Genomic DNA, 20461 nt, shown 5'->3' with positions numbered 1-20461 from the left:
GAGTGTTGGGGGGGATTTTGTTGTTGGAATACTGGAAAAACTCACATGTAAGAGGCAGGGAGAACCCGAGCAGGGACCAGCTCTTTAGCCTTGGTGCACACACGGGAATGCATGTGAGAAAGCATTTCTGCTGACACAAGCCACAGGAAGCTTTCACTGCAGTGCTGGGCTTGTGGTTCACCTCAGGCCAGTGCTTCTGCCTGCAGACAGAGAGGAGCCCTGCAGCGATGCAGAGAGCTCACATCCCACAAAGGCAGGTAATGCATGTCCATCCATCCATCACAGCTGCCACCGCCTGCTTCTCCATCCCAGTGCCCTGAGCACCAGGGCAGGGCTGGTCAGCTCTGAGGCTCCTCCTGCAGCACCCTTTGTGATGCTTCCCCTGGCATTTACAAGCTGTTGTACAGCCAAAGAGCAGTGACAGCAGAGAATGGAAAACAAAAGTAGTTCTACCTTCAGACCCAGGACACACAGCGTGGGGTCTGTCTGGAAGAAGAGGACCACAAACAAGAGCAAAAAGTCCAACCGAGTGTAGGCAGAGAGAACGGGGTAAAGGGAAAGCAGGCAAAGAATATGGCAGAGATGTCCTAGAGGGTCCAGCCTGAGGCTCTGACCTGAGAGCTAGGATGGCTTAGTCATAGAATCACAGGATGGTTTGGGTGGAAGGGACCTTAAAGCTCACCCAGTCCCAACCAGACACCTTCCACTAGAGCAGCTTGATCCAAGCCCCGTTCAGCTTGGCCTTGAGCATTGCCAGGGATGAGGCAGCAACAACTAAATGTACATTTGCAATAGTCACAAGTAATTGGAAAACCACCTTGTTTGCAAACATGAGAACACTCTGGACATTCCATCACAGGGACTTCACCGCCACTCTCATTGAGGGCGGCTGGAGACAGCGATGGGACTCTGAGGGGGCTTTGTGCAGGAAAGGGACCATGCCCCAGGGGAAGCTCAGGCTGTGTCCGGCTCGCAGGACTGAGCTGCGCTCACTGGGGAGCTGTTTGCCTATGCGGTAGCAGCACTGCATCGTTTTACTCCCCAGAGCAAACAAGAGCTCCACAGTCTTCACACAAACACATGTTGGTGACAGTGTCTTACGGGTTGGCTGTCTCAGCTTCCTCCCAGCACCGACCTTCCCGCAGACTGCAGGAGGAAAGGAGCACATGCGCCTGTGCTGGGTGGGTTCAGGGCTGAGAAAGCCCTGAGGAAGGGTGCAGGGCCTGGGGAAGGCTGGGCTGCCTCAGACAACACTAACTCCTTGACTGCCTTCAGGAATGACCGGATCCACAGATCCCGGCTTTGCGGAGCGGAGCAAGCAGAGCAAACAGCAACGGCATGGACAGCAATGGACCTGCTCGAGAGAGCCCAGAGGAGGCCACGGGGAAGAGAAGGCTCCTGAAGGGGAGACCTGAGAGCAGCTCCAGTGCCTAAAGGGGCTGCAGGAAACCTGGAGAGGGTCACATCCACCAGGCCCATGGAACCCCGCACCACTGACACAGCAACACTGCCTGGCTGCCAGCCTCCAGTCTGCAGGGCTTGGGTTAATGCTGCACTTACAAACACAGACATCCCTTTCCCTTCTCATTCCATGAGAGCTTTTTTAAAAACAAAAATAAATATAAAATTTTATAAACTTGAAGAGCATTTTATCCTTCCTGTTTGCTTTTTACTTCATTTTGTGCAGTTCAGAGGCAGTAATGGAAGGAAAAACCCCAAAACAGTTCGTCTGGAAGTGGATACCAGAGGCAGGCAGTACTGCCACCCCAGGGGTCAATAAAATCAAACAATGAAAGTAATACAGGGGAAAGAAAGTGGGCAACAGGATCACCCAGCACCCCTTGTTCTTCCCTCTTCCATCACTCACCACCATCACAACTCCTAGTGACAGTTTAGCATGCCCCAACTATGACACACCGATAGTGCTGGCACATCCCGAGGTGTCACCACTGGAGCTGTGACAATCCGAATCACTGCATCCCCTGGGGAAGCTGGGACCGGAGCTGTGTCCATGCACTGCCTGCCCCGCTGCTGGGGTGGAACGGGGATGTCACAGCCGGACCTGCTCCCCCTGCAGCCCAGGGCTGCGGTGCTCCGAGGAGCAGGATCAGCACAGGAGGGATCCAGCTGCCAGCCGTGCTGGGGCTTCAGGAACCGAACATCGGAGTCTGCTTTCCCAACACAACAGTGCCATCGGTCTCTTTCCCTCACACTCACCCCTATGGGCCTATAGCAGCGTTGGCTGCTTTGAGCCAGACCTGTCAGGGGGATGGACATCTCAGAGGTGTACGAGTTCCGCTTGTGAAAATCCATCAGACAACACAAAAACAAAGACCCAGAAGGGGGGAAAGGCTCCACCATTAATTACACTGCATTATTAGACACCAGGGAGTCCCCACGAATCCATCACACCGAATCAGGCTCCACTGCCACGCATGAGTTAGTGGAGACAAGCTTTGTTCTGGCAACAAGACATGAGATCCTCTCGGTGCTGGTGCACTTAGAGAGCAAAAGATGACTTGACAAGAGAAAACAACAGAGCTTCAAGAGGAGTAAAGCGGCACTGTGCCCAACAGCTCTGTGAGCACAAGGCAGAGCACGTCTACAGAGTGTGTGGGAGCCACCAAATGAAAACATCTTCTGGGCTGTTTTGTAGTAGATGAAGGAGAGGCTGGTTCATAGAACCCCAGCCTGGGTTGGGTTGGAAGGGACCTCAAAGCTCCTCCAGCTCCAACCCCTGCCACGGGCAGGGACCCCTTCCACTGGAGCAGCTTGCTCCAAGCCCCTGTGTCCAACCTGGCCTTGAGCACTGCCGGGGATGGGGCAGCCACAGCTTCTCTGGGCACCCTGTGCCAGCGCCTCAGCACCCTCACAGGGAAGAGCTTCTGCCTAAGAGCTCAGCTCAGTCTCCCCTCGGGCAGGTTCAAGCCATTCCCCTTGCCCTGGCCCTACAGGTCCTTGTCCCAAGCCCCTCTCCAGCTTTCCTGCAGCCCCTTTAGGCACTGGAGCTGCTCTCAGGTCTCCCCTTCAGGAGCCTTCTCTTCTCCAGGCTGCCCCAGCCCAGCTCCCTGTTTCCCTGGGCTGTGCATGAAGCCCTGCACTGTGCTCCTCAATTCCCATGTGCTGCTGGCACCAGCAGTGAGCTCGCCCAGTCCCCATGGCCCGGGATGGGGAAGGAGCTGGGTGAGCAGGGCCCTGTGCTTGTGGCTCCGGAGGAGTCTCAGTGCTCCAGGACAGCATGGGGACCCTGTGAGGAGGCTTCAGCAAAGCACACAGGAGATGCCCCCGACACAAGAGGCAGTGAGGCAGTGGCCAGGCTGCAGGAGCCCAGGGTCTGAGAACAAGCAGCACATTGAAACACCACAGCTCGAAGCCAGGCTCCCGCTTCCTCCAAGCCTCCTGACGGCCGGGAACCAGTGGGCTCCATGAGTCTGAAGGGCCAGAGCCCGCTGAGCAATACATGAGAGCCTGTGTAGTGAGCAGGGCAGCCGGGGACACAGAGCAAAGCCACCCCCTCAAAGCACAGCTCCTGGCGCTGCCACGGGTGCGTGCCCCTCGGCAGCCTCCCCATCACCCTCTGCACCATATCCCACCCGTGCATGGAGCCCGGCAGGGGTGGCCTCGGGCCATCAGTGGGGCTCGGGTGGAGGAAGGTGCTTCCACACTGCTCTAGTGTCCACAGCCTCCGGCTGCTGGAGTGTGTCCCACCTCCCGCCCCACAGCGTGACTCACCCACAGGGAATGACAAACCCCGGCAGTCTCTAATGCACATGTTAATAAGGCACTGGGTATATAATTGTAACAGAGGTGGGCAGCGCTTTACTATAAATCCCCGCCTTATGAAGCCTGATCCCGCAGCAACCCCAAACAGGTCCCTGCGGGGGTGCGCAGCGCCGTGTCCCAAGGCTCCCTCCACCTCAAGTCAGGGCTCACGCTGCCTCTCGACATCATTCAGCAGCATCCTGTGCTCTGCAGCTGCACTGCTGCTGCCCCCAGCCCAGGCCCCCCACAGGGCAGCACTGCTGGACCATGCTTGTTCTCCGCCATTGTCCCCCGTGGCTTTTGCCAGTGGCAGCTCAGCAACAGCCAAGGAAGGAAGAGCATCAGTAAGCAGTACCCAGGGGGTTGTGTTGGAGGGAGCACCACCCTCCCTGTGCTCCGCGATCGCGATCTGCACACACCCGCTGGCAGAGAAGGCTTTGGGCAGGAGCCCTCCCAGGCAGGGAGCTGCTCCTGTGCCTTGCACTATGGTGAAACACATCCCCCACATCACCACTGCCTGCTCCTGCAGCCCCACAGCGCCCTGGGCACCCCCGGGAGCCCGCAGGATGGTGCAAGGCCTTTCCTCCATCCAGGCTTCATCCTGAACCTCACCCAGGCAGGGCTGGGTGGGCAAACAGCAGAGGCTGCAGACCCAGGGGCACCCCTCGCCTGGCTGCCCCCTCTCAGCTGCCCACACTGCTCTTGGCAAAGCAAACCCAGGTTCAGCTCTGGAGCCTCCTGACCTCAGCGCAGGTCCTGCTGCTGCCATCGGAACCAGGGCTGGGGCTGCCACCAGTGTGTGAAGGAGTGACAGGGCCCATGTCCAGCGAGGATGTGTCTGGGACCCTGCCTGTGCTCTCACAGACCCTCGGCCTCACACGGGCTCCAGCGCAGCAATGGAAAACACAGGGCAGAAAATACCTGAGATATCAAAGGATGATGTGTCTGGCCTTCCTTACAACATTTATACAGCTGGGGAAAAGGCTCAAGCTGTGCTGCCAAAGAGGGGCTCTGCTGACAACGGACTCCAAGGGAATTGTATTTGCAGTGTATGTGCAGGGCAGGCATGTCTGACCTTTGCAGAATGGATTAAGGCTTTCAGCACCCAGCCTGGGCTGTGTGAGCGACTCAGGCAGCACACCCAGACATCAGAGTGCTTGTGCAGAGCAAACCCAGCCAAGCATGAGATAGGGAAGGGCCATGAGCATCCGCCCCGGGAGCAGGGGCAGCTCCACTGCCTGCAATGCTGAGCTGAGCTGAGCTGAGCTGACTGCAGCCCTGCCCTGGGCAGCCTGCTCCAATGCCTGAGCACCCTCTGGGGCAGGAATTGTTCCTCAGCTCCATCTAAACCTGCCCTGGTGCAGCTTGAGGCCGGTTCCTCTTGTCCCATCCCTTGTTCCTTGGGAGCAGAGCCCAGCCCCTCCTGGCTCCATCCTCCTGTCAGGCAGTTGGAGGCAGCCATCAGGTCCCCCCTGAGCCTTCTCCAGACTGAACCCCCCAGGTCCCTCAGCCCTTCCCCATCACTCTTGAGCTCCAGTCCATACCTGACTACCATCAAACCCTCTTTGGTTGCCTTGAACCTTCCAGGTCCTACTAAAACTTCACAAATTACTTAAAATTAAAAAAAGACCAAGATGTTACTGAAAGCAACACACACACATGCACACACATACACACATGCACACATGCACACACATACACACACGCACACATGCACACACATACACACACGCACACACGCACACAAACACACACACACACACACACATGCACACAAACACACACACACACTGGCCGCATGGGCCCACCGACCCTGAGACACGTTTGTTTGCTCTGGAAAACACCCCATTGCTGCTCATTCCAGCCCCCACCCACTGGCTGCATCCCCTATTTCCAACAGTATAAACCACTTCACAGCACGGAAGTGGCAATAATGATTTCCCATAACCTTATCCAGTTCTTTAGCCCTTGGAAAAGGTGGCTTTGGCTGATTTGAGGGAGAATCAGAGGGAAACCCAAGTGGGAGGAGGATTACAGGAGCGAACACTCTTGGGCTGCATCCTGGTCCAAAGGGAGGAAGACTGCAGCCAGGAGAGCTCAGATTTTAGGAAGGGAGATGTCAGCATTCTTGCAATGCAATCAGTGCCTTCCTTTCCCAGGATTCCCATGTCTCACGAAGCATAATGCAGCTCAGAGTGTGGCTCCCGTTACAACAGGGGATCACAAATTGCATCACATTCTGGAACCTATGTTCTAGGGACAGGCCAAGGGGAATGGCTTGAACCTGCCCGAGGGGAGACTGAGCTGAGCTCTTAGGCAGAAGCTCTTCCCTGTGAGGGTGCTGAGGCGCTGGCACAGGGTGCCCAGAGAAGCTGTGGCTGCCCCATCCCTGGCAGTGCTCAAGGCCAGGTTGGACACAGGGGCTTGGAGCAAGCTGCTTCAGTGGAAGGGGTCCCTGGGTTGGAGCTGGGTGAGCTTTGAGGTCCCTTCAACACAAACCAGGCTGGGATTCTATGAGCCCTCTCTTTGCTGCTCCTTGGGTAACAGCAACAGCAAGTGAAAGCCTCAGTAACTGCTGCTGCTTGACAAGGAGTCTGCTACAGGACAAATGCAATGCTCCTATGAAAATATTGAAGATCAAATAATATTACCTCTAATATGGATGGAAAATATTACCCATTTGGCAATTTGAGTAAACATGGAATTAAACATGACGTTCATTTGATTAATAGTATCTTCAGTTGATTAAACCCATCTCTCGGAAACAGAAATGGGTTTGGTTTTGCAGACCTGCCAGAGCCACAGCTCCAGGCTCCCCAGCCTCTTCAAAAGCAATTCCTGAGTTTCTGTTTCCTTCCTGTGGCAGGGTTCCTGTGCTGAGGAGCACACAGCCTGTCCCAAGTAGAAAGCAAATGCCTTGCCCAAAGCTTCCCAGCAGTGTTGGTGCTGCCTCCCATCACCACGAGATCACACAGCACACCAGGCCTCCCAGGTCACTCACTGCACAGTGAGGCCTGCATCCCCGCTTGGAGAAGGATGGGACATCGGCTCCTGAACTCCTTCCTCACTGTGGGCAGATGGTGCTTGAATCAACCAAAGCAACCAAATCACTCATACATTTCAAACACCAGTTTCCAGGTAGGAAGATCTACATTTTCTGTAATTAAATGCGAGTTGTAAATGACTTTGTAAATGCAAAAAGCTTTTCTTAGCATCAAAGGAAATTTAGCATATTGACATAATTATCCAGAAAGATGACAGATGAATCACTGCAGCATTTTGTTGAAAGTGTATATACAATTCTGATGCCTGATAGACTGCTATGTGCCAGACTTAACCTTTCTTTAGCATAAACAGAGAAGGAAGCAGCCATGAGGAGCAGCTCTCTTCAAAGCCAAAAAGGCCCTGCCCTGGGACAGGAATATCTTTTTCCCCGTTTCATGTTCTGAGCAGAATTAATTTTCCATCCCCAAGTGCTGCTGCTCAACAGAAGAAATCCTCTTTGGCAAGTTTACATTCAGAACTATGAGTATTCGCATATGAGCTCCCAAAGTACTGTTGGCTGCTATTCTGTAGTAAGGTTTTGATTTAGGTTTGGGTCCTCAGTGATGAGCAGAAGTCACAAAACCCTGAGAGATCCTATCCTGCCCAGGGCTGTCTGGGGAGACCTTCCTCTGCTATTTGCCTTTTATCTTTACAGCACTACCCTACGGAAGGGTCTGAGCTTGTATTTACCCATTCTGCATCATCTATTATAACCCCAGGAACCCCACAGAGCTCCGCTGCCAGCTTTTGCCTTTTCTGTCTCAACAGCCATGGCTGCAAACAGGGGTGACTGTGCAAACCCTCCTCCTCGTGCCTCGCACACTGCCCAGGTTCCATGTCCATCAGCCCTGGCAGTCCCACACGGACTCACAACAAAGCCAGGCAGGAATTAGCACGGGAGAGCGTGCCACAAGCGCATCAGAACACTGTAAAAGATACCTCGGTGCTCGGCAGTGAACTGAGGCTGTGACAAAACATCTTCACCAGCCAGCAGGGCTAAGGACAGCGCTGGGACTAACAGCATCCACTCGCTCGACTCTGAAAGCTGGACTCTACCTCATCAACACTGCGGCTGGACTGTGTGCTGGTGCTGTTCCTCACGACTGATGTATCTAAAACGAGGGTTTCAGAGCTTCTGCCTAAGAGCTCAGCTCAGTCTCCCCTCAGGCAGGTTCAAGTCATTCCCCTTGGCCTGTCCCTACAGGCCCTTGTCCCAAGCCCCTCTCCAGCTTTCCTGCAGCCCCTTTAGGCACTGGAGCTGCTCTCAGGTCTCCCCTTCAGGAGCCTTCTCTTCTCCAGGCTGCCCCAGCCCAGCTCTCTCAGCCTGGCTCCAGAGCAGAGGTGATTTCAGAACAAACTGATCTCTGACTCACGCAGTGAAACCTCCAACTGAAGCGCCTTCACTCCTCCCTCGCTGTTCCGCTGACCCAGCACATCACATCCCAGGTGAAACATTCTCCACAAGGAAACGACACCACAGCACCGGTGCAATGAAGTCGCACGCACACGCAAGGACACAGCACATGCACACGCACACGCACATGCACACACTGACCTCGGTGCTCGCACACCAAGCAAATGGTGTAAAACGCCACGACAGAAGCAGCAAAGAGGGGCCGAGTGAGAGTCACTGAAAAAGCATGTAAGAGAGGCCTAGAGCTAGGAAACTGAGCAGTAACAGATTTCCAGAGCTCTCCAGCTTTTTGATCATCACCTCCCACCTTCTCCCACACGCTTGGCAAGAAACCCTTGTTAAAAATAAACAACAAAACCTCTCCGCATAACTCATTTCTGATGGGGAAAACAGCCCAGGGCTTCCGAGAACCCTCCAGAGCACATCGTGCCAGCTCACTCCGTCCCCCAGCACAGCTCCCTACACCCTCCTGACTTACTGGCCCCCTCACAAGCCATCAGCCCTCCCAGGGAGCAGAGAACACGCTGAGTGTGTGCTGTGAAATGGCCCCAGCTGTGCTGTAGTTCCAAATACACCTGTTTCACCAAGATGCCAAGAAATGAAGCAGTGCCAAACGGCAGCAAGGTGTTTCCTGAACACATTTTTCCTGTGTTTACTGAGCAGCCATGATCCAGCAGTGAAAGTGGCCTATTTCAGCACTGTTCCTGTATGCAACAGCAGGCATCTGATACAACACACAAGCAAACTGAGGACCAAGGGTCCAAGCCTACCTTGCCAAAGCTTCCCTTCCCAATCGCCCGGAGAATCTGGAAGTGGTCAAAGTTCACTACAAGGTAAAGAAAAAAGAATTGACATTTGTAAATGCTTTACTGCGAAGAGCTTACGTTCAGAAAGAAGACAAGGAGACGACTAAAGAGCGTTGGTCAAGCTTCAAGTCACCGCCTCCTGGGGAAGATGATGGCCAGCAGCTGGTTTGCTTTCAAATCTCTTTACCTGCTTGCAGTAGCTAGAAAAGAGGTTAAATTGGATTATTAAAGAAGTGGTTTAGCACAAGTTAAAATGCAGCTTTGGCCTGTGTTGATACAGGAGGAGTCTCACAGCTATGCCATGAGCACATGAGCCAACTCAGAGCATGGCCGAGAGCAGAACACAAGCGCCCGGATCCATACAGCTTCACACTCAACATCCCAGGGGTCTGGCACTGGAGCATTCCAAAGGACACCAATTAGAGGATGACAAGACAATTAGCAATGAAGAGAGGTCAGTGCAGCTCTAACACTCCAGTTAGTGCCGTGATCAGCAGCGCTGCAAATGAAATTACTTTTACTAAACTATTGCTGTGATCTAATCTAATCTGAGTCCTCTGTAAATAAAAAAGATATAACCATAGAATCCCAGCCTGGTTTGTGCTGGAAGGGACCTCAAAGCTCCTCCAGCTCCAACCCCTGCCACGGGCAGGGACCCCTTCCACTGGAGCAGCTTGCTCCAAGCCCCTGTGTCCAACCTGGCCTTGAGCACTGCCAGGGATGGGGCAGCCACAGCTTCTCTGGGCACCCTGTGCCAGCGCCTCAGCACCCTCACAGTAAAAATGCAGGTCTGTTTATAGAACTAATGAAATAATCCTCATTGGCACACAGGGGGTGCCTCACAGACAAAGAAACAATCAGATACCCTCACAAAAGCCAGTGTACAGGACACACCATTACCCCCATTTTACAAATTGCCTCTTTCTGTCTCAGTTCCTTGATGCCCTCAGAGCTCAGGAAGCTGCACGCTGCAAACAGAGCCCCCTATGGGACTGGCTGCACCGCGCTCCCAAAGAGGCCATCGGTGTTGAGGAGGAGCTCACCAGCTGCACCCTGCTCCGCGCCACCCATCATCCTCGGCATTCCCACCACAAGATCCGGACATGCAAGGGGACCCTCAGCATTTCCTCCCCAGAAGGCTGGATGAAGAGAAATGCTGGGCACGGGTTTGGGGACCTGCAGCAAGAATGAAGCGTGAGGTGTTCAACAGCGAGCACCGAACCCGTGTTTGACTGGCAGCAGAGCCCAGGATCACACAGGAAGAGCGGGAGCACAGAATTCACCATAAATATTCCAAATCCCACTCCCAGATCTTAAATAAGTGCACATCTGTCATCTCTGAGGATGAATCAAAAGCTCACGCATGCCCGTGGAGTTCCTATTACCCTTTTGTGCTAGGCTGATATCCAAAATATTGTTATTGTCGCTTTTGTGGGACATTTTCTGCAGGAGAACTCGGAAAACTTTGCCAAATTAATTGAAAACAGAGCCTGGGCCAGCTCTTAGCACATATCTGCCTGCGCTCCTAGCCCACTCCACACTCCACAAGTGATGCTGAAGGGCAGATGCACCATCTCCTCCCCAACAATGCTGCAGGAGACTCCATGGAAGATTCATTGGAGAAACCAATGTTGCCCCATCCTGACAGCCCCTGTGCCTCCAAAGGGCTCAGCTACATGGGTGGCGTCTTCCCTTATCACACCCCTTCTCTCCCTCTGCTCCTGTCTACTCTGCTCTGGTGAGACCCCATTGGCAGCACTGCAGTTCTGGTGTCCTCAGCACCAGAGGGACGTGGAGCTGTTGGAGCAAGTCCAGAAGAGGCCATGGAGCTGCTGCGAGGGCTGGAGCAGCTCTGCTCTGGAGCCAGGCTGAGAGAGCTGGGCTGGGGCAGCCTGGAGAAGAGAAGGCTCCTGAAGGGGAGACCTGAGAGCAGCTCCAGTGCCTAAAGGGGCTGCAGGAAACCTGGAGACGGGCTTGGGACAAGGGCCTGTAGGGACAGGGCAAGGGGAATGGCTTGAACCTGCCCGAGGGGAGACTGAGCTGAGCTCTTAGGCAGAAGCTCTTCCCTGTGAGGGTGCTGAGGCGCTGGCACAGGGTGCCCAGAGAAGCTGTGGCTGCCCCATCCCTGGCAGTGCTCAAGGCCAGGTTGGACACAGGGGCTTGGAAATTTAAGGTCCTTTCCAACTCAAACCATTCTATGATTCTATGATTTTACCGAGGTTTTCCCTACCACCCCTCTTAGAGAGCCTGTATTGATTGCAGCAATGCAAAGCTGCGACTGCATTGTGTTCATATTCTCTCTCAGATCCAAACCGCTCTCACACAGTACACAATGGCAAAGCATCTGGGGCAACAGACCCAGGCTTCTTCACGTGCTCACAAATCAATTAACTGAGCTCTGTCACTCGGAACCACTCAAAGAGGAAACCCAGCCCAGTGACAGCGCTCTCCTGGCAGTGAAACCCTTGGGAGCACTCATGCTCTGCGGTCGCTCCGGGAGGATGGGTCCTGACAGCTCCTCAGTACAATGTTTGGAATATTGTGTAAAAAAAGCACTGCCACTAAGAAAACAAACCCCAAAGTGTCATTGCCATGTCTCCATGGCTACCACTGCTCTAGAAAGCATGCTCCAGGCAGCAGGCAAGAAATCCAGATATGAAAAGTCACCTTGAACCTGTCAGTGAAGATGTCACTTCCAGTAAGTTAAATCCAGGGTTCTGCCCGTGTCAGAAACAGGCACTGGCTGCTTTCAGTTTCATTATTTTCTCAGGAACTTGTGAGCAATCCCATTAAAGCAGCAAACCTCAGCACTTGGGGAAGTTGATCACAGCAGCAGCAAGTTGCTTTTGTGTTCGGCACACTGGATTTCTACAGATGACAACGTACCACTACAGAACATGTGATGATCACAGAGACAGGAACGTGAACGAGCCTGGAACAGCTACCTGTGATCCGAGGCCGCGCTCCCTGAGAGCTGACAGGACAAAGCTGCCCTTCACCCGCTGCTGCAGGAGCTGATGATGTGGGGGTGCCTGGTCCTGAGGCACAGGCACCCCTGGACTCATGACACTCGCTCCCAGCAGTAGAAGATGAGGCGGTCAAGGCCCCAGCCTGCCAGGGTTTAAGAGGCGTTTGGACAATGGCCTTAGTAACATAGAATCATAGAATAGTTAGGGTTGGAAAGGACCTTAAAATCATCAAGCTCCAACCCCCTGCCATGGGCAGGGGCACATGCTTTAACCTGGTCAGCCCTGAAGGACTGGATGACCATTGGAGGTCTCTTCTAACTCCAACTGGAATATTCTATCCTGTTCTACTTTGCTTCTATCCTATTCTACCTTATCTTAGCCTAGTCTATTCTGCTCTATTCTGTTCCTATTCCACCCTATACTTAGTGACATGGTTTAGTGGCGCCTTGGCAGCCCCAGGGCAACAGCTGGACTTGATCTTACAGGTCTTTTTCAACCTGGCTGATTCTACGATCCGATCCTATCCTATCCTAAACCCACCTGCAACGTGCAGACACAAGGGATTGTAGCACCACAGCACAGGACACTGACTTCTTGGTCATACCCCAACCCGATGCCATGCGCTGTGTGTACCCGATGGGTGCTTCGTTAGCTCCTTGTGACAAAACTACACTAATGACTCCTATTGACTCCTTTAACACTTGTTATCAATATGGCACCTCTGCAGGTAAGTGGGGCTGCTGGACAAACGATGGTATTTGCCATGAGAGAAACACGCCTCTTCCTGAACCTCCCCAGCACCAAGTGACCAGCCATGAACCACAGACAGAGATGAACACCATGACCTGGATTTGCTCGGTTTGGTGTGTTCTTGCCCTCCATCTCCAGCACTGCATGACAAGCAGGGGCAGGGTTTCACGTGCCAGTGGGACCTTAGCAAACCTCACGCAGCCCAGTCCAGCCCACTTCACAAGAGAGGGCCAGGTGCTGCACTGGCATCCCTGTAATTAAGACGTCATTGTAGTCACAAAATGTACTCTGGGATAAAGCCTCTATTCTCCAGTGAAATAAAGGGAATGAAGAACATGTTTCTCTGCAAATATTCTTTCTACAGAAGGACGCCTCAACGTGAGATGCAAAAAAATGAGGGTTTTGTCTTCACTATCTCGAATTTGCGAGTGTTTTCATTTTTTTTTGCTGTTTATTCTGCATTTCTATACAAGATACCTAAAAGTATGGCAAGACAAAAGTACCATGAAACTTCAGATACACAGTGGACACCCAGTGAGGGCTCAAACTCAGGACTTGGTATCAGTGTTCAACAGCAGGAAAACAATGGGTGCAGTTAGTAAACCTGCTGTCCACTCTCATCAGATCTTGGGAAAACAGAGAATTAAAAGTCATGTTTCAAGGATTAAGTCAACCTTTCACTATTTATCTGCACATCTTCCAGCATTAGGGATAAAAAAAGGGAAGTTTTAACTCCAAGAATGACTTTCTACAATGGTGAAGACCTAATAAATTCTTTCTTGAGCCTTGTAACAGCAAATCTGTAGGGCTAGTACAACAAGATCAGCTTCCTCTTTCTATCAACGTATTTCTATACACTGGCATAATTAATAACATTTGTCAACCTATTACATTACTGCAGTTTAGCTTGGGAAGAAAGCACCATGGTAATTGATGTTGAAGCATTAATGTGGCCACGGTAACCACAAGTTCAATGCCACAGAATGCCCAGAGCTTCAGCTCACAGAAAAGAGAGCTCCAGCTGAGCCTGAGGATCACCATCAGCATCGACCCCAGCCGGGAGGAGCGGCCGCTTCGGCACGTGTCTGGTGGTGCCTGGCCAGGAGCTCTTCCCTATGAGGGTGCTGAGGTGCTGGCACAGGGTGCCCAGAGAAGCTGTGGCTGCCCCATCCCTGGCAGTGCTCAAGGCCAGGTTGGACACAGGGGCTTGGAGCAAGCTGCTCCAGTGGAAGGGGTCCCTGCCCGTGGCAGGGGTTGGGACTGGAGGAGCTTTGAGGTCCCTCCCAACACAAACCAGGCTGGGATCCTGTGATCCAAAGATTTGACAGAGAGAAGAAGCAAAGAGCAATGGGGATCGGTATCAGCAGTGCTTTCCAAGCCCGGAACCCTCTGAGTACAAGGCATCCATTTTCCTCTAAGTGGAAGGCTCCATACGGCACAGGAAACCACCGCTTTCCTTTCCATCACTGCAAAAGCACAAGCAATATGTTCTGTCTCCAGCACCTCGCGCTGATCTGTTTTGCCTATTCATATCCACAGGGAAGATTATGGGTGAGAAAAATGGCAATACGGTAGAATGTGAGTGACAGGAAGCTCAAGTGAGCATTAACTACCCAGGAATTCAGGGAATGCTGGTAGATAATGAAAGAAATTAAAGGTACAGTATAAGCCCTTTCGAAACTAAGAATTCAAACATACTATTAGGCAGCAACTCTGAAGTTGTGTAAAAACAGCAAGTTATTGTATGATTAAAAATGAATCTCTGCAACTCAGTAAGGAATCAAATACACCACACAAAGCAACTGCAAAGGCATTTTAGGATGACTGAGGGTTATTGATGCTGGGTACAAAAATGTTTGCATTGGCCAGAAACCATTCCTAATCAGTACAAAACTAGTGCCTGTATTGGTGAGGAACCCTTGCAGAGGAGTGCAAGCTTACTGCATTCATCTGCTTCTCCATCACGGAGGCACTAGAGGAAAACAGCCCCTCGCCCCCGTGTTCTGTGCTGTACAAATGCTGTTTGTGTTGCTCCTTTGCAGTAACAACCAAAGGGGTTATTCATTAACCCCTGGCTGAGCTCTCCCTCGGTGCGGATTAGCGAGCAGTAAATGAGTTCATGGTGGCCAAAAGCAGAGCAGACAGCACGTGCTTTACACACGCAGGCTGAGGGCACACCAGGCTGTCTGCATCCACCCCACACCTCCATGGCCATTGCCCTCAGCTCAGGGTCAGACGTGCTCTCAAGGGCCGGCTGCAGGAGGGCAGCACACGCCTGTTGTGCTCACCAGAGCCCTGCACATCCGAAACGAGGGACTGAGGCCCCAAGGCCAGCCCTGACAGGGTTTTGCTCCGCTGTGCTCCCACATGCCTGGCTCTAGTGTTTCTAGAAGGGCACTGCCTCCCCCCAGAACTCCCTGGGGAAATGGCCCATTTTATGGGGTAGCGCTTGCTGAGCATTGCACAGGGGTGGTGCTGAAGAGGCAGATGTTCTACAGGAGTCATCCCACTGCCCATGTAAACGCCCGGCGCTGATCCCTCATGCTGGTGCTCCCAAACCTTCCCACCATGCTCCGATGCTTGGCTCACAGCATGGGCAGCCTGCAGAGCAGGTTTCATTACAAGGCGGCAGAGCCAAGGTTCGATGCCCATCATCCCGTGGAGGACAGAGCACGTCATGGGCCAGCACTGGGACCTCAGCTACTGACCATGAGCCAGGGTGGGGTGGGCACTGACACCCAGCACCAGGGGCTCAGCCGGGGTGGCCATGGGGCTAAACTGAGGCTGAAGCTCATGGACCACCACATCCCCTACCAGCTGCTCGGATGAGGGGAGGAGGCGGGTGCCAACAGAGCCATAGAACCCCAGCCTGGTTTGGGTTGGAAGGGACCTCAAAGCTCCTCCAGCTCCAACCCCTGCCACGGGCAGGGACCCCTTCCGCTGGAGCAGCTTGCTCCAAGCCCCTGTGTCCAACCTGGCCTTGAGCACTGCCAGGGATGGGGCAGCCACAGCTTCTCTGGGCACCCTGTGCCAGCGCCTCAGCACCCTCACAGGGAAGAGCTTCTGCCTAAGATATCCCTGGACTTCCATCAGCCAACCCTCCTCCTGAGCCCAGGCCAGCCCCCAAGCTGGGCTTGCCTGGTGGGCTTCGACAGGACAGGAGCTGGGGACATGGACTGTAACAGTAGACAGAAATAGAGGCCACAGTGCTCTTTGGTCCATGGGAGCAGGGTCACACCTTGGAACGGTGCAGCCATGGCCGCACTCACTCCCATTAACTGATGGGTTACAACATCTCAGCACTGGGGGCTCTCCATGCCAACTTCATGCCATGGACCATGCTCTCCTTCCCCACAGCACCAGGGAGGGGAGGACAAGGAAGGCTCAAGCAGGGTGTCCTGCCCTTCAGTGTCACTCCTCCCCTAGGACCCCAAGCCCACACAACCAGGTTCTCACAGACCAATTCAGCCAGAGGGCAAACACTGCCACTGAAATGTGCTACAATGCTCTTTGCGTGAAGACACGGCATTCAGGGCATTCTGCACTAGAAAATAAACCTCATTAAATAGCAGATTCGGTTCCCATCATTTCTCAAGCTGACAGATCGGATGTCTGCTCCAACCTTTACTTGTTTTGTTGCTTTCCCCCACTTCTACAGCTCAGAAAATTTTATTTCAAGTAACTAAGATTGATTTACCAACAAAAATAACGTCCTTCGAGCACATTTATAGTAGCATAACATTAACAACAAACATCTGCTAAATGTTACTTAATGCCTTGGCAGCATATGTTACAAACGGTACATGGATGACTGAAGGTGCATTACAAATCTTCAGGCTGTACCGTGTGCAGAGCTAGGCTGTGGCAAACAGAAACCCCAAACTGAGCACAAAGCCCCCTAGTAAAGCTGAACACTGTTAGGCAAACGCATTCCAACAAAAGCTGTAAATGTGGCTGTGAATTCCCCTCCCCCGTGCAATGCCATTGCAGTACAGTGCACAGGGAGGTGGGAAGAGCTCTCTTTTCTGCAGGGCTTTCAAAGCTGACCTCGTCAGGACTTCCCTGCACAATAAAACCTCCTTTGCATTTTAATCCTAAAAGGTAAAAAGAGTAAAGAGCTGCACAACCTGAAATGCTTGACCCCAAAGTTTTCATTTCTCTTCTGAAAAATGTGAATTTCGGGTACAATACCCCCAAAACTGGTGCTTTTCACAACTTCCCACTTTCACCTTTGAACCTTGAGAAACGTTTCAAGTGTTCTCAAAATCTTGGCTAAAACAAAGCTGGGGCATCTTGGCCATTTCCATCTCAAACCAGAACCTGCCCGAGGGGAGACTGAGCTGAGCTCTTAGGCAGAAGCTCTTCCCTGTGAGGGTGCTGAGGCGCTGGCACAGGGTGCCCAGAGAAGCTGTGGCTGCCTCATCCCTGGCAGTGCTCAAGGCCAGGTTGGACACAGGGGCTTGGAGCAAGCTGCTCCAGTGGAAGGGGTCCCTGCCCGTGGCAGGGGTTGGAGCTGGAGGAGCTTTGAGGTCCCTTCAACACAAACCAGGCTGGGGTTCTGTGATGTTGCTCAGCACAACAGAAAAGCCTGGGGTTTGTCAGCCTCGGTTCGCTTCCATCCAAGGGAATCATGGCCATGTTTTATGCATGTGCCACACATTTTGGCTCTGCAGTGGTAAGCTTTGCTGAGCAATCCCAGCTTAAACACAGTTACGGAATTCTCACTGGAAGATGCAGAAACTGTTAGCAATTAGAAATATAATCCAGCCAGTAAAGAAATCCAGTTTCCAGGAAGAACCTTATTACTACTATAGTGAGCCAGCTCCAATCCTCCAAGTTTTTGAGGAGGCAGCTACTAACTCCAGGTGAGCCAGAAATCCACAAGGACTCATGCAATGAAGAAGAGAGCATGAGGAAAAAGAAAAGAATGAAGCATTTTAGAAGACTGTAATAAAATTGAGGATGGAGGAGTTCAAGAACCATCCCAATATTAAATAAAAGATACAGGAGACAGAGCTTTTAAAAGCCCAAGAAATTAATTTAATTAGGAATTCCTTTGATGCAGGATTTTTCCCCTTGCGGTGCTGTGTGCCCAGCCCTTGGGACGCAGCTCATCATTTCACATCTTTAAACAGAACTCCACATAAATGCTTTCTACGCACCCAGCCAAGAGGGTTTTCATGTTGCAGCAGTGCGTTCAGAGCAACTCTCCCTTAGCTCTTGTTTCTAAAGGTCCCCTTACCCCAGCAGCCACACCAGTGCCCATTAAGGTTTCCAAGCAGGATGGTGCTGGCCACGTTGTGCTCCCACTGCCGCAGCAGCTGACACGATGACCTGAGCTTCCTCACATCCTCCTCCTCAGACCCACCACCTCATGAAAGATGGATCCTGCAGCATCGCTCAGCCTCCCCCCTTGGGAGGAAAACCCACTGCTCCCTTGAGCGCTGCCTGAGCTGTGAAATATTTAAGCCCATGCAGTGCTGCTTGATGAGCTCTGAAAACGAGGACAAGCCATGAGCCTTGCAGCTAGGAGTATGCAAAACCCTATTGAGGATGTGTCTAAAGACCTGCCAGAGCACAGGCGTTGCTGTGATTTCTGTCCTGAGGACACCACTGGAGCCTTTGTCATAGAATCATAGAATAGGTAGGGTAGGAAAGCACCTTAAGACCATCCAGTCCCAACCCCTCTGCCATGGGCAGGGACACCTTGCTCTAAACCATATTACCCAAGGCCTCGTCCAACTTGGCCAGCACGTGAAGGGTCCCACAACCAGGAGGACCAGAACCAGTCACCCTATGGCAACCTCTTCAATAGCAATTTTCCTGTTTGTTTCTTCTCTTGGCAGCCACTCCATCATGAGCTGGGATGGATGAGGCTCCAAGAAAGGTGGGGAAAGATCAACACCAGAAGCCCATGGTGTACAGGCTGTAATTATCACAGGGGGCGCCCACATGCTACTGTGCTCTACCTTATCCTGGGTGTATCACAGACTCACAGCTTGGTTTGTATTGGAAGGGACCTTAAAGCTCACCCAGCTCCAACCCCTGCCACGGGCAGGGACCCCTTCCACTGGAGCAGCTTGCTCCAAGCCCCTGTGTCCAACCTGGCCTTGAGCACTGCCAGGGATGGGGCAGCCACAGCTTCTCTGGGCACCCTGTGCCAGCGCCTCAGCACCCTCACAGGGAAGAGCTTCTGCCTAAGAGCTCAGCTCAGTCTCCCCTCGGGCAGGTTCAAGCCATTCCCCTTGCCCTGTCCCTACAGGCCCTTGTCCCAAGCCCCTCTCCAGGTTTCCTGCAGCCCCTTTAGGCACTGGAGCAGGGAGCTCCCGTGTAGCAGGAACAGAGCACCCAGCCGGAAGCGTTCCTGGGCTTCTCATTAACATGAGCAGGAGAACACTGAGGGTCGATCGCTGCTGCTCGGTGCTGAAGCTGTTCCGTCAGCCCAACTGAACTGCCCTGTCTGACATGTCCAGGCAGGGCAGCAATGACAGGCAGCAGTGCAGGGCCCTTGCTCCGGGCTGCACCCTGGGGCTCAGTGTGCTGTGAGAGCGGTTCCAGCTCTACCCCGTGCATGCCAATAAAACGTACATTAAGTGAGTTAAGATCAGGATGAGCTGTGGCTCTTGGCACGGTGCTGCAGCATTAACCATTTTTCAGAGCTGTCTAATATAAGAAGAATAGATTTTTTCCACATTTATGGCAAAGCAATGGTTTCATTGAGTGTCCTGAACTTGCAGTGTCATAAATAGATGGTTTGTGTCAGAAATAAGGTCTGCTTCTTTTCATGAACTCGTCTCACCCGTGGCTCTGACTGTACAGAGAAGCCATGAAATGAGAAGTTAATTCTTTAAGTCTTTTCAATCCCCAGTTTAAACAGTGACAAAGCCACATGTGAGAGCCTGACACTACAGACTGCTTCAGATCCTCGGGTCTGTGATTCACCTTTCTCCTGAGGACGAGCACAAGCCTAAACCCTTACCTTCTATCAGCAGTGATATTCATGGGATGCAAGCGGTCCGTCCTGCCCTCCCGCACAGAACACGCCTGGCTCCAAGCACACCCTCCCCTCCGTGCTCTAGCTTCTCCTCTGTGTTAATCACTTGAAAGTTGCTAAATTATTCACCGCTCATAGAATACATTTTCATTGCCTGGAGCTGGCAGTGGGGAACGACTTAGAGAAACAGGTCACCCTCATCCCATGGAACCAACATCCACCTCATCTGTGAACTGTTTAACGGCTGGGGGACCTGTGGGGTTCAGTCTGGAGAAGAGAAGGCTCAGGGGGGACCTGATGGCTGCCTCCAACTGCCTGCCAGGAGGATGGAGCCAGGAGGGGCTGGGCTCTGCTCCCAAGGAACAAGGGATGGGACAAGAGGAACCGGCCTCAAGCTGCACCAGGGCAGGTTTAGATGGAGCTGAGGAACAATTCCTGCCCCAGAGGGTGCTCAGGCATTGGAACAGGCTGCCCAGGGCAGGGCTGCAGGCACCGGCCCTGCAAGGGTTCACACCCCGTGGAGACGAGGCCTCAGTGCCATGGGTTAGGGGTGGCCTGGGCAGTGCCGGGGTAAGGGCTGGGCTGGAGGAGCTTGAAGGGCTTTTCCAATGGTGCTGATTCTGTGATTCCATGTGCTCCCCCCACCCTGTATGCCCTTCTCGCACTGCTCCATCATGCTGAACCCACCATCTCCACAGTGTGCCCTGCCTCCACATCTGTA

At 52.8% G+C, this 20461-nt stretch overlaps 2 protein-coding genes across 3 annotated transcripts in view; both read right to left on the bottom strand.

The window, feature by feature from the left end:
* Positions 1 to 20461, bottom strand: part of BNIP3 (BCL2 interacting protein 3) — a 237499-nt gene that overhangs the window by 140498 nt on the left and 76540 nt on the right. The window lies entirely within an intron of this gene.
* STK32C (serine/threonine kinase 32C) overlaps positions 1 to 20461 on the bottom strand; it is a 78581-nt gene that overhangs the window by 25526 nt on the left and 32594 nt on the right. The window contains exon 2 of one of the 2 annotated variants that reach the window (XM_061376695.1): positions 8992 to 9047. The exons of the other annotated variant lie outside the window; for it this stretch is intronic. Within the exon in view, the coding sequence (XP_061232679.1) occupies positions 8992 to 9047 (56 nt within the window). The remainder of the gene's footprint in view (positions 1 to 8991; positions 9048 to 20461) is intronic. 2 annotated transcript variants of the gene reach the window in all.

Source organism: Neopsephotus bourkii, unplaced genomic scaffold (assembly GCF_033783945.1).
Source record: "Neopsephotus bourkii isolate Nb327-2 ecotype Australia unplaced genomic scaffold, CSIRO-AGI_Nbou_v1 NB_1735, whole genome shotgun sequence".
In the NCBI taxonomy this organism is placed as follows: Eukaryota; Metazoa; Chordata; class Aves; order Psittaciformes; family Psittacidae; genus Neopsephotus; species Neopsephotus bourkii.
This window is presented reverse-complemented; position numbering and strand designations above follow the sequence as displayed.